The sequence below is a fragment of the Mustela nivalis genome (assembly GCF_964662115.1).
Source record: "Mustela nivalis genome assembly, chromosome: 14".
In the NCBI taxonomy this organism is placed as follows: Eukaryota; Metazoa; Chordata; class Mammalia; order Carnivora; family Mustelidae; genus Mustela; species Mustela nivalis.
In genome coordinates, this window is record NC_139033.1 from 20,171,926 (window position 1) to 20,185,542 (window position 13,617).

General features: G+C 61.7%; 1 protein-coding gene across 13 annotated transcripts in view; it reads right to left on the bottom strand.

Moving 5' to 3' along the window:
- Nucleotides 1-2,223: 2,223 nt before the first annotated feature.
- The window catches only part of NFATC1 (nuclear factor of activated T cells 1), a 97,054-nt gene continuing 85,660 nt past the window's right edge, over nucleotides 2,224-13,617 (bottom strand). For all 13 annotated transcript variants that reach the window (XR_014303007.1, XM_082699916.1, XM_082699926.1 and 10 more), the window contains one exon: nucleotides 2,224-3,919. Coding sequence is in view for 12 of the 13 variants with exons in the window: in XM_082699916.1 (XP_082556042.1) it covers nucleotides 3,870-3,919 (50 nt within the window). In the remaining variant the exon portion in view is untranslated. The remainder of the gene's footprint in view (nucleotides 3,920-13,617) is intronic.

Genomic DNA, 13,617 nt, shown 5'->3' on the forward strand with positions numbered 1-13,617 from the left:
CCGAGCACTAGGTCAGCAGGGCGCTCATTTCCCGGGACACTGGCCACCTTCGCCCGGGCCGCCCCACCACGTCCCTCGCGGGCGTGAAGTCAGACGGCGCCAGTGCTCTGGCCGCACCCCGGATGGCACGGATGCCCGAGGCCCATACCCCAGCGGTTGGGCGTCGCGCTCTTAATGTTTTCGGCACGAAGAACCGTAGAGAGGGTGGGCTTCGCACACGTGACTGCGAGCAAGGTTGGCGACCCAGCGCCAGCGTCTGCCTCAGCGAGGCCTCGTGTTAGGGCTGAGCACGGGAAAGCCGTCCTCCCAAAGGAAGACACACCGTCCCTGAAGCCCCAGGACTCGCGCTCCGAGCAGCGGACCCCAGAGCAGCCGGGAGGGCTCAGACGGGAGCCCCTGTGCGTCCCCAGAGCCAGAGGGGCAGCGGCCGCAGACCCGTGCCGTTCACACGTCGTGGTCAGGCTTGGCCACGAGACGGCGTGAAGTCCTGAGAGACGCCGACGTGTGCGCGAATCGCGAGTGGAGGAGCCCCGGCAGCGGCCGCCGGCCCGACGGGTCCCCCCATGGAAGCACCGGGACACAGAAGTGCACACACAGTGCCTGACGGCGGTGGCGGGGGGCTGGCGGGGGGGCACTGCTCGGTGGGGCAGGCCTTCCTTCGGGGCGGGGAGAGCACTAGGAACCGGACAGAGGTGCCGTCACACGATGCTCAACGTGCCACGTGCCACTGAACCGTCCACTGTAAAATGCTTACTTGCATCTTCTGTGAATTTTTTAAATCCCTGTTCCACACAGGCCTTCTCTCAAACACGGCAGCCTCTACGCAGGACACGGTTCTAGGGTGTGCAGAGGCCTCCTCGGGATGTCGCCGGTGCCCCGCACAGGGTGGCCGCAGGATCCACAGAAGCCGAAGTCGCCACGGGGTCCGTCCCTGAGGCCAGAGTGGGGGCCCCGGCGCTCAGGTCTGGGGACCCCATGACACAGAGAGACCGACATGCTTGGATTCTCAGGCCTGGCTGCTGCGGGCCGCAAGGAGACACTGGACGCTTCCTGGGCTTTTTCCACGCCGCACGGTCTCCGACGTGGGAAGGGCCGGAACCCCAGCAGCGGAGGGAGAACAAGTGAGCCAAGGTCTGCCACACGGCCCCGGGCTCGGCTGCTCCCACAGCACACAGGTCTGGGGGCATGCTGCACGATCCCGGTCGCTGAGAGAGGCGAGGGGAGGGCTGGCAAGGGGCTCCGAGGCGCCAGGAGCCCGGCCAGCTCGGGTTAGGCTGACCTTGACCCCGGCTCCCCAGAAGACGTTCTGGTCTCCGTGCACCCATGCCTTGCTGGAGGTGAGCCTGATTACACGAGATCCACCTAAAAGAATTGAAGCCGCGTAAACGGTGTCTGCAGAAACCGTCCCTTATTGCACAGATTTGTGTTTTGTTTCTGGAATATAAACGTCTTCGCTGAGAATGGGGGCGAGGTTTAGAAAAACTCGCTTTGAAAGTAATAGCTTGCCGGGCATTCTTGAGGGAGTCAAGCCCAGCTCCGGTGGCCCCGTGAGACCGGGGTGGACAGACTCCTGATTCCCTGTGTATCCACAGGCTCTGGGGTTCCCCGCAGGCCCCCTCTCTTCTCCACGGCCCCCGCCCACCCCGCGGCCCGCACTCCCCTCGGAGGCCCCTTGGCCGTGGCGGCTCTGCCTCCCACGGGGTCGGGCACATGGTAGCCACACACACTGGGTGATGAGGTTCCCCTAGAACTTTGCCTCAATCTTAGCAAAAGAAAGAGGAAATCTTCCATTTTATAAAGTCCTAAGAGCAAAATACTATTTCTGACAATTCAACAGTAACTGCTGGAGAAGTTCTGGGTTTCATCTGGTTTTATTAACACCGAACACTGTTTCCCCGCGTGAGCCTGAAGCGGCTCTGGGCAGAGACAGGGGCCGAGCGGCTTCAGGGAACCAGCGCGAGGCACAGACACCCTCCGTGCCCTTCTGAGCAAAGTGCTGGAGCGCCCGGGCACGCGGCCGCACGTCCCCTCCCGTGGCGGCTTCTCCGTGCATGTCTGGGGGATGACCCACCCGCCACGGGGGAGGTCGTGGGGACGCCAGTGCCGCTCTAGGACTCGGCCCTCCACACAGACAGCAGGAGCACAAGGACCCACAGCAGAGAATCACTTAGAACGCGGCAGAATGTTCCGCACAGGTAACAAGTCACCGGCAGACTAAGGTTGTCCAGCAAAAAATATTGCTTTATTGGGTCTATCTCCTAACTAAAGGACAGCGGACACAAACACCAAACAGTTCCCTCCCACACAAAGCCCACCGAGAAGAGGGTCATGCGAGTCCTAGGACGCTGAGGGCAGGCCGAGGTCCGGGCAACAGGCGGGCCGTGGCCGGGGCACAGCCACGTGTCGGCGTTCTCATGGGCGTGTGCGAGGGTACAGATACGGCTTTCGGGCTTGCGTCCTTCCCGGGAGTCCAACAAAAACGGCGCGTGGTCGTACAGGGGGATGCTGCGCAGATCCAATCCAGCCTCACGTCGAGCTGCGGGGTCAGGACCCACGCCGCCCGCCTGCGGGTGCAGCTCAGGTGTGTTCCATGGGGGGCCTGGACTCCTAAGGCACAAATTTCAGGTGAACCATGTTTAACGAACCGTGCTTTTTTGGTTACGCAAGACGACGGGTCCCGGCGAGGAGTCACGTGATACAGGCTGCTGCCGGAACGGATGCGGGAGAAGCAGCGGCGTCCATGCAGACCTGTGTGTTCACAGCGGCTAGTCGGGAACACGCGGCAGGTGCTGCCCAGGAACCCATTTCTGGTGACTGTTCCCTTAGACGAAGCGCGGTCGGAAGGCTTCTGTGAAGGGAACCTCACAGCGGAACGAACACGCTCCACTCCCCCGGACGCTCGGCACAGTCACCTCCCCCTGCCATTCGGGCACATCTGCGCACCGAGAACGCGCCTCTCCCGGCTTTCTGACGAGCTCGGCCCGCCGCATCCCGCAGGACAGTGCAGACCCGGCGGACGGCAGACGGGCCCCGGGAATGAAGCCGGAGAACCGGGTTTTGTCTTAGATGCATCTTCCAGACCGGACACGGGGTATGGGCAAGGCGGCAGCCCCTGTGGGGCGAGGGCCACACGTCGCCCCTGCCGTCACTCTGCATTTGTGCGTAAATGCGTGCCCCCGTCCGTGCACACACACAAACGCCAGGTCGGTCCTGGGCGCACACGCCTCCTTCGTCCCGCGGCGTGTCCTGTGCTCGCATCTTACCTGCACCACGTTCAAAGCCAGATTGAAAACAAAACCCCAGCATGCTGCACTCAACAATCCTACAGTTCGGTAACACCGGAGGGAGGAGGGCACGCGAAAGAGGACGGCGGGCGAGATCCCGCAACGCGCGGATTTAGTTCTGGAAACGCGCTGAACAAGGCTGCAGCCCAAGGGGAGCGGAGAAAGCTCGGAAGCGGGGCTGGGTCTCCTCGCAGTGTCTCGCTGGCCAGGGTTCTCCCAGCCCACACAGAAGAGAGAGCCGCACGGCCACGTGTCTTTACAGCTTTGCTCCTACACACGCTCTCCTGGCGGCAGACCCACGCTCTGCCCCGGGGCACCGGGTCCAGTTAATAAGGCACTTCCAGCACTGAAGCCCGGGGCAGGGGCCCCCGGGACCCGCAACAGGTGCACTGGTGGCCCCACCCCCTTTGGTCCGTCTTCCCGGGCACAGAACTACTTGGAGCGCGTGAGGCAAATCTTGGGTTAGCGGGAGCTGGGCCGGCGCCGGGTGTGCGTTGGGTGTCCCCAGAGGTCCTGGTGTGGGAGCGGGACCGTCGGCGGCTGAGCGGGCTCCAAGCGGCTTGCGCGTGAGCTCCGTGTGGCCGGCTATGATCGGATGTTGGTGCTGGAGAGATCGTTCCGTATTATTTCATTTACTGCAAGAAAACACAAGAGAGTGACCGTTAGGGAAACATCGCTCTGCCCAGAACTGTTTGTAAGAACCAGAAATCCCATCAGCCATGCCTTTAGCATGCGAGGAGGAGCTTCGCCCGAGGGCGGGGACTCCTTCCCGCGCCCCACTGTGGGCCCGGGGTGTCCTGGGCCGGCAGCACGTGGCTGCCTGGCGCCCCTGCTCTGTGGCTGCGGGGCTGGTGGCGGCCAAGTTGGCGACACGCTGACGCCTGGATTGCGGGCTCCAGGAAAAGGCTCCCGGTGCTGGTCGGGGGCCGTGAGCATGTCTTCCCCCGGCAGGCGTGTCCACGGGCCGAGCCAGCAGGGGTGGCGGAGGCACGGCCCGGAGGCCCAGGCCCAGGAGAGCCTCTCTCTTTGGTCTCGCCGTGGGACAGACCGCGTCCGAGAGGCGGACCCAGCACGAGGCAGCCCGGCCTCCCTTTGTTCACGGCTCTTCCTTCATTCCTGCTTCCTCCCCGCGTCCCCAGTCCGCATGCGGCTTTTGGCAGCAGGAGAGGAAATGAGCGAAGCCGGCATGGCCGCCGTAAGCTGCACAACATCCCTCTCCCCAGCCCTGGGTCGGCCCCCAGATAGGGCACGCGTCCCCACGGCCCACTTTCCCAGCAGAACTGGGAGGTGGGGGACACGTGCTCACGTCACGGAACTGCCCGGGCTTCCCTTTGCTGCTCAGATAAACTCCCTGTGTCTCTGCAGAGGCCCCGGCACGTCCCGGGGCAGCTTCCTGCAGTGACCGGCTGGCACACCTGTCGTCACCCGCACGACCCCCCACCGAATGCCCTTTCAACACCCCCTGCTATTGTGAAGAATAACAATAATAAAACGTGGCCGGGAACTGTGTCACCGCTGCTGATAACGGAGTCCACTGGCACCAGTTCACAGGCAGGAGCCCGGCGGCAGAGCCCCAGGCCCACACCCAAGCCCAGCCCGGTGGAGGGGCGGTGAGTCAGCGCGCAAACAGCAGGAGTGCACAGTGGGCCGGGGCGGGCACCAGGCCAGCCGGCCTGCGGAGGACACATCTGCCGGGGACACAGATGGGAGGCACGACCCCTGGTCACGCAGCCACACCTGCTCTGAGGATTCCACTGACGCACCAGCGGAGACAGGGGAGGGGCCGGGTCGCCGGCCAGCTTGGGGTCCTCTCCCAGCGACTGCTTATGGGGCAACAGTGAGGCCCAGCGCGCAGACCTGCTCTCAGGACGACACCCGCCCCCGCAGGGTCCTGTGGGCAGCTTGTCAGCAGCGGGCCCTTTTTCTGTGACATTCTGACAGCCCGCTGGAGACCCCGACCAGTGCCAGGCCACAGCCCACGGGAAGGCAGGGCACGGTGAGACCCCTCCTGGGGACCACGCAGCTCACATGTCCGCTGACCACGCGGCGTGCCCTGCCACCCGACCTGGAGTGCACCCTTGGCCTCGGGTGCCACGCTCTGCAGGTCCCCGGGCACAGTGGGAGGGGGCAGGCCTGGGCCCACGCTCCTTCCCACATCAGTGTGTGCCCTCCAATTTGCACTCTGCAGAGCCGCTGTATCAAAGAACACGATGACAAGGACAAAGAACAAATCTGGGCGTCCCTAGGACGCTGCCTCCCCAAGGAGAGGCTTCCTGGCAGAGTGCACTGGACATTCTTATGACCACACGTGGCAGGGACAGTGGCCACCCCACAGAGCACACTGCTGTGCCTGGCGTGGCACGTGGCCCCTTCAAGGTGCTTCATGGTGACCCTTCTCATCTCCTCCTGAGCCCTCGCCGGGCCACGGGCACGGCAGGTCTTCCTAACATCAATCAGATTCAGCAGGAGGTCCGAGAGCACACATGGCTATGGGGGCCCTGGCCCAGCAGTGGGGGGCTGGGGTAGGTGGCCCAGTCGCCACTGGCACCCCCGGGTCCAGGCTGCAATACTCAGCCGTGACACCAAGGGACGAGGCCTCCGGCGCCGTGGAGCGTGGACAGGTCGCCACTGAGGGATGGGGCCTCCCAAGGGCATAGACCAACACCGGTCGCCACGCTTCTTCCACCAGCAAGGACGGGGTTCTCAGACCAGAAATGCCATCCAGCAGGGGCAGACACTGGGTGGTGAGGAAATTCTCACGGGTGCTAACGTCAGGGAAAGGGGGCCTGAGGGCACTAATGACGGGAATAAGGGGGGAGCTGAGAGGTAACAATGGTGCCGAATCAGGGAGGTTAAGCAAGCAGCCCAAACTCTCCAGTTTCTCAGGGTTACAGAGACCACGGGACAAATAACACATGTTTGACAAGATAAAAGGGGAAGAAGGCTCAGAAGTGGGCTTCCCCTCCCTGCCCACTGGGGCACCTGAGCCTGGCAGGGGGAGCCCGTGGTGGGTGGGAACGGGGAAAACACTGAGCCATCTGGGGCCCTCCTGGGTGCTGGCACCGGACGGGCTCTCTGTGACCCCAGCCTGGCAATCAGGAGCAGCTCGGGACAGCGGGCGGCACTCCTGCTCTGTCCCTGGGATCTGCCGGTTCCTGAGGAGCCACCAGGCCAGCCTGCCTCCCGACAAAGGTCAGCTGGACAGGGCAGGTCATCGGATGGCCCTGTGGTCCAGGCCTAGCACCATGATGGAGGGTCAGGACAGGTCAGACATCTTGGGAGCACAGTCAAGGATCACATACATGCGCGAACCCCATCAGACCTGCCCTAGGTCCCCTAGGACTGTGCAGAGTAGCTGACAGAAGGGGCGGGTGGCCGGCGGGACGCACACAGCAGACACACCCGACCGCACACAGGACCGAGGACAGGACGGCCACAGAGCCACGCTCTCCGGACAGACACAGCCCGCACCGCGGCCCTGCGGGGAGAGCCACGAGGGTTTCCGTCCCCCGACCGACGGCGAGCAGAGTGTGAGGCCCCCTGCCCCGGCCTCACACACCCCTTCCATGAGGTCACAGTTCCAGGGCCCTGTGAGAGCGTGGCCGCCCCCGGGGGACTGTGCTGGTTATTTCGGGGGTGGCCTTCTCTGGGACGGTTTCCCACAGTGTCTTCTCTCCACTGATACTTTCCATCTTCTTATTCAGCTTTTCCACCGACACTCAGGGTTTTTTCTCAGTCGAGTATTTTGAACTGCAGGTGACATGTGACCCTCGGAGCTCGTCAGAGACCTGAAAGAGGAACCTTTGCTTTCCTGAGAGTCAGATGTCCCTGCGACAGGATGTGGTGAGCTGTTACACCACAATTAAATTTAATGAGAAAGGTTTTTTCCCTTGTATTTAAGTTTTCTCTAAAATGCTCCCAAGGTGGAAACTACTGGTTTTTTCCTAAATCTTATGTGGCAGTTTGCGTTTGGTCTTCACCTGGGATCCGCACGCCGGACACAGACACTCCTACACCACCTTGTTGCACGTAGCTGGGCCGGACTGAAGAGAAAGCTAGTCTTTTACGACATTTAAAAACTCAAACGTCAGCACAGGCACAGCCCTGGCCGGCGCTCACGGCATCTGCGGACACGCACTGCACTGTTCCGACCACGCAAACGGCTCACGGCTATTTATAAAGAAGCAAATTAACTAGTCTGGCGGAGGGTCCTTTTTAAAGCAAAATTTTGGTACTTTTACATAATGAGTTCCTTTTTCATCATCATTTTGAAAAAAATTGAGCTTAAAACTCCATGTCGGGGGCGCCTGGGGGGCTCAGTTGTTGGGTGTCTGCCTCCGGCTCGGGTCAGGACCCCAGGGTCCTGGGATCAAGCCCCGCGTCAGCCTGCTTCTCCCCGCTCCCACTCCCCTGCTGTGTTCCCGCTCCCCTGGTCTCCCCCTCGCTGTCAAATAAATAAATAAAATCTTTTGAAAAAACAAAACTAAACTTCCTGTCGTAGCGAAGCGCCTCACTTCAATGTCCGGCTTCACTCACGGGCTCTCGCCAGACTGTCCTGAGACCGTGGGACTCCGGGGGTGGGAAGGGCCCGGATCTCCTTTTTAGACATTTTGCTTTTAAGCCAAGTTTCCCCATGTTTCTGAACTCTTGGTTCCCGAAAGCGGCTAAGGTTCTCAAATCAAAATTTCAGGAATGAGCCGCTTCCCGTGGTGGCCCAGCATGTTCACGGCCCCCGTGGGTCCTAAGCAGGGGCCCAGGGCCTGTCGCCAGCAGTCCCACGAGGGAGGGAAGGCGGACTTCACGTTACGGGTCTTGTAAACAGAGGGTCCACGGGAGGGCCGGGGAGGGAGACACAGGCTCTGGGGCTCATGCGGCACGGGAGCGCTCCACCAGCCCAGGGCCGGCACCGGCACCCACGGGTCCCCCTCCTCCCACCCCGCCCCTGCACTCTGTCCCTCTGTGTCCGGCCCTGGGCTGGCCTGCGCGCTCAGCACACAAAACCTGGTGTCCGGGGCAGAGCCTGCAGGTCCCCTGCCGGGGCACGCGCGTCTTAAAGCCAACACCCGCCCCACACCCGCCTACACCCCCGAACACGGCGTTCTCTTCTGCTCAAGCTAAAACGATGATGTTTTTAGTCATTTCTCCTGGACTAGCTATTGCCTTAAACGTGCGTGTCTTTCCACACAGAGGAGACACAAGTGAGCAGGGGACACACAGGGTCTGTCCGGCCACCTGCGGTCCAGGGACGCTCCTCTGCGCATGACGAGGGGGTCTGGCCGTCCCTGTCCCACGCGGGGCTGACGGCCAGGCCAGAGGAGACCCGCGGACACGTGGCATCAGAACCTTCAGCAGTCCCCGTAGCGCGGCCCGGCCGTCCCAAGAGCCGCACACACGTGAGGGCTCTGAGAGGGCACCCGGTCCGCGTGACGCACAGACGCCCGCGGCTCAGAATCCGCGTTTCGGAGCGGACACCGAGGGCACCCGGGCCACCTGCCGGGAGTTCTCGGCCTCGGAGGCCACCTGCTCGTGGCCGTTGTGACCATGAGGGCACGAGGCCTCTTCGCGGTGCCCCGACGTCCGGCACCCTCCTCCCGACTCCAAGGGGAGAAGCGACAGCGTGTACGTGCCCACGGGACGCTGAATGACTAGACGGGAGGAACGTGACCCTGCATCACTGGGACTAGAAAGGACGCCGGACACGAGGGGTGTCTCTGAGGACGTCGCACGGTCAGCGTGAACACACATGCAGGCTCTGGGAGCAGAAGATCCTAGTCCGCAGACGGGGCCCGGCCGTGAGTGGACCCATCGGAAACGACCGTCCTGACGATCCCGCGACCTCTGACCTGCCCAAACCTCCGTTCTCCCAGTTCACACCACGTCACCTAAACAATCGGTCGGGTCCACGAACAACAGGAGGCCTGTGACCTCCCTCTGTGAAACGGCAGCAGCAGTGCGCAGCCCGGACCTGTGCTGTCGGGGGGCGGGCGCGGCTGGGGGGCCGGAGCACGGAGACCTGGGTCCTGCCCTCACCCCGTCCCGCACCCGGCTGCAGCCGGAGGGTGTCCGTCGTGCGAGTGACGGCCCGGCACCATCCCTTTCTGCTCCCCGAGCCGGGGCGTCTTCCGTCATCTCAAAGGGAGAAACACACCCTCCTGCCCGGAGCGCTGGGTGCCGAGCGTTTCGGTGGCGGGAAGCTCACGGCGGCCTTCCTGGCCACCTGGGAGCTGGACACCGTTACTGTTCCTCATTTGAAGACAGGCCCGGAGAAGGCAGGAGACGGGTCTGTCACGGAGCGCCGTCGGTGCAGCTGGCCTTCCCCAGGGCACAGCGGCCCTGGGTGCCGCCCAGGGCACAGCCATGGGAAGAAGGGCCTGGGGCCAGGCAGGGGTCTCTGTCTCTGTCCTTTGGTGGGAACCTGCCAGAGTCGTGGAGCCCACATGCGGGCTTTGGGGAGGGAAGGCACGGGAGGGGCAGGCTCTGGAAGCTTCTACGTGGCTGTCCACACCGATGCTGACCTCTGTTCTTAGGAGCCAGGTCTTGGCCTGGGAGTGAGGAATCTAGCCCAGCAATGTTACCCCAGCCACACTGCGTCGTCCTTGCTAAAGAAGTTCATTAGGGCGGGTCAGGACCCTACTTTGCTAATAGCACATGTGCCAATTGTTTTAAAAAACGTAGTGACCGCTGCAGGTGCGTGTCAGCCGGCCACAGAGCCCAGTTCCGAAGCGTCGCCTCCTTTTGACAGGTCGGCTCTCATGCGGGGACCCCGGCCTGCGGACGGAGGAAGATCAACAACCACCGCTCCGCTCCTTGGCCCACCGCCGGCTGCACAGGGCCGCTGTCAGCTTTTCACTTCGTTTGTTTGTTTGCTCGTTTGTGGGTCTTTTTACCTTTTATAAAAATTTAGATTCACTTAGTTTCTGACAGTGTCCAAGGGCCCGTCGGTTGCGAAGAACACGCAGGGCCCATCACGACGGGTCACCACGTCACGTCTCCACGAAGAGAACCACTTTCCAGAAGCCGCCTTTGTCCTTGAAACAAAAGCAACGTGGGCGACAAAGAGGCCGGAATGATCCGCGGGGACCGCGTTCCCGGGGGGGTTCCTGCAGCCACCTCCGCGCCGCGTCCCGCCCGTGGGCCCCTCAGCGCTTACGGTCACACAAAGGACCGCGTGAAAAGACGTACAGAAAAGTCAGTGCTCACTCGGTGCTCCTCTGAGGGAAAGACCCACGTTCCTCACACAGAACAAACCATCCGAAACCTTTTTATTTTTAAGGGAAAGCCAAAATAGCCGCGTGAAGAGCAGAACAAACAGGAAGACCAGTCTTTCCCATTCCTACAATTAAAAGATAATTTAAAAAAAGTATTTGCTAACTTTCCCAGAAAACACACCTTTAGCTAAACTTAGCGTCGCGACCCGAGAGTGTAATCACTCTGGCAGACGTCGTCGAACCAGAAATACCGCAGCCGGGTCGCATCTGTCGTGCTCACGCCTTGCAACGGGCAGGGATCCGGGCCCGGGAGGGACGCCGCTCGCAAGGGTGCGAGCTGTGGGCTTCCCGCGGCGCACAGTTCCCGCCGACCCGGGTGCGGTGCGCGGGGCCCCGAGCTGGAGCGTGAGCTCCCACTTGGTGCCCCTGGAGCAGGTGCGGCTTGGGCAGCGACGCCCAGGCTGTGGGCACCGGGGGAGACGGAGGTGGTCTCCCGGGGGTTTATTTTTTGGAAGAGGCAAGCGTCTCACGAAGTCTGCTGTCCACACGCCCCCATTCGCGGGCCGGCGCTGTGTCCACGGCCCGGCAGGGACAGCGTGCTGGGCGTCCACGTGGCCCCGCATGGCCCCCCGGCGACAGCAGGCCTGTCGCGACCACAGCAACTCTGAAAATGCTGCGGCATCGCCGAAGCCCCTGCTTTACTTTTCTGACTTTTTCAAAGACACTCTGTGAGGCGGCGGGAAATGAGGCTGACTCTCAAGTCCCATTAAGAAGCGAGTTCTGCGCTACCTCGGGTGTCCGGGACCCATTTCAGCCTTCACTTATTTTTACCTTTTTAATCACAATAAGCCACTGCCACGGGGCCTGCTATTTTTGGAAAGAAGGGACGGGACGGTGGAGTCTGAATGACAACAAGTCACGGTTTAAATAAAACATGACCCTCCCTAGTGCGCGTGGGGCTGTCACTGCCGGGCACTGCTGTCACACGGCACTGTCAGCCGTTAAAACAGAATAATTTTCCTGCCTGAGGTGCCTGCTTCCTTATTTAGCCCGAATCCTCCAAATAATGCAAAGGCCCATGTGGAAACTCCAGCCTCCACGGGGACCGGCCAGCCACGTGACGGGGCTCCGCGGGCCACCCTGCTCCTGCCGCACTGTGGCCGGCCTGGGCTCCCACAGCACCTGGCCCATTTTTTCATCTACCCGAACTCATCCCACAGTTGCCAAAACACCAGCAAGTATTTTTCCAGAGTTTTCCTTGTGCTGCTAAAAAATACATTCCCCCCAAATGAAGACATTTCTATTCACACAGAATTAACAGAATTGAAAAAATAAAAGATGAAAAAACCCCTTATTAAAAAGTAACAATGTCACGTGGACAGAGGGGGGGACGGGATGAGTGGCCGTGCAGTCCAGCCAGGCCGCAGCCTCCAGTCACTCTGCCCGGGGACACAAGTCGGGGCCTCGACGTAAGAGGGGCTAACAACGCGGGTCCTTCCCTTCCACGGGCAGCGGAGGACACAGCCACGCTCCTGGGCCAGCGGCGGGAAGGGCCACGATCCGTCAGCTCAGCCGGCCACGTGCCCACGACCCCGTTTTGCCCAGAAGCAGCTGCTCATTATGGAGGCAAAGGAGAGGCTCGGGCTGCCCGTTCTTGGCTTCAGGGGAGGTGAACCCTTCTGATGGGTTCAGTCTGAAGTAAACCCTCACCTTACCAGAGAACCACCAGCAATTTTCTCAGCTGTGACTGTCACACTGAGATCACGAAAGTAGCCGCTTAACAAGGCGTCTGTACCGAGGGACAGTGGGACCCAGCTGCGCGGTCCAGGACCTGGCCCCTCGCCACCTCAGCAACAACCAGCACGCGGGCGGCCGAGGGAACGGCGCCCCGTCTCACCCGCCCTGACTGTGGACCTTGGCGAAAGCACGTGGGAACCGCCTGTCCTGTTACTATGCTCTCGTGGGCGTCTGACTTTGCCGTCATTAAAAACCGACACCGCCTTCAGAGAAGCTGGAGCCCAGGAGACGCTGGTGACGGCCGGTCAGCCTCGGCCTCTGGCCTGCGTTCCGGCAGCTGCTTGGAGGCCGAGCCCATGCCACGGCGAGGCCAGGACCACCCCCTGCTGTCCAGCTGTGCACCCTGTGTACCCACGTGTACCCACGCCCCACTCCTGGCTCTGCCGGCCACTTTCGAAAAGGCCAGAGGGTACCTCGCCCGCGCACACAGGAGCCCTGTGAGCCACTACTCTTTACCACAGTCTCTGCTCTCTGTCCCCAGGAGATGAAGCCCACCTTGAAGGTAGAAATTGCACCCACGAGTACTGAGAAAACTGGCCGACAGCAGAAGCTGCTTCTTTATTCTGGAAAGATCTGAACGGAAAGATGACAGCAGGCAAGTGACTCCCAGAAACTCCCAGTTCGGGGAGCAGCAGGGTGGAGGAGGGGCAGAGCCAGAGAACGCCGGCCGGGGCGGCGGGCCTCCTGGTTTCTAGGAATGGAAAAGCACCCAAGATTGAATTTTTGTATCGATTATCCAATTATTAATCTTTACAGAAGCTATTGCAGCGCCACACATAATGAGTAATTCATCACAGAACAGGAGATGCCTCAGAGGCCGCACTCGCTACAGAAGGCCGTTAAGTTTCCTGTAATTGCCTGTTGCTGGAGCCTGCGTTGGTCCTAATCAAATCAGCAGGGTCGGCACGCACGCGCTCTAATTGACTTTATGTCATAAGCACACACCCCTGGCGATCACCAGAATGGGCGGCCTGGCCGGATCACCACGGTCCCAAAGACCGCGTCCCCGCCCGAGGTGGAGCAGCCATTTCCAACGGTACCTGAAGGGACAGGTGCGAGCGGTCCCCTGAGCGCGAGAGGGGAGCACGTGGTCGGACGTGTGACCACGGCGGGGGGGGGGGGGTGCGGGCAGGGCTGCCGTCTGGGGCAGAGCCGAGCGCTCCCACCGGCAGATGGAGCCCACGCCCGCCCAGGGCCCCGTCCCCCGGAGCCCGCCCACCGAGCGAGGCGGCATTTCCCACAAGGAGCGGAGACTTGCCGGCAGGGACCCCGGACGGATCGCCGTTGAGACTCAGCTCCTGTCCTTCTCCTCCAAGAAGTCCTCCCTG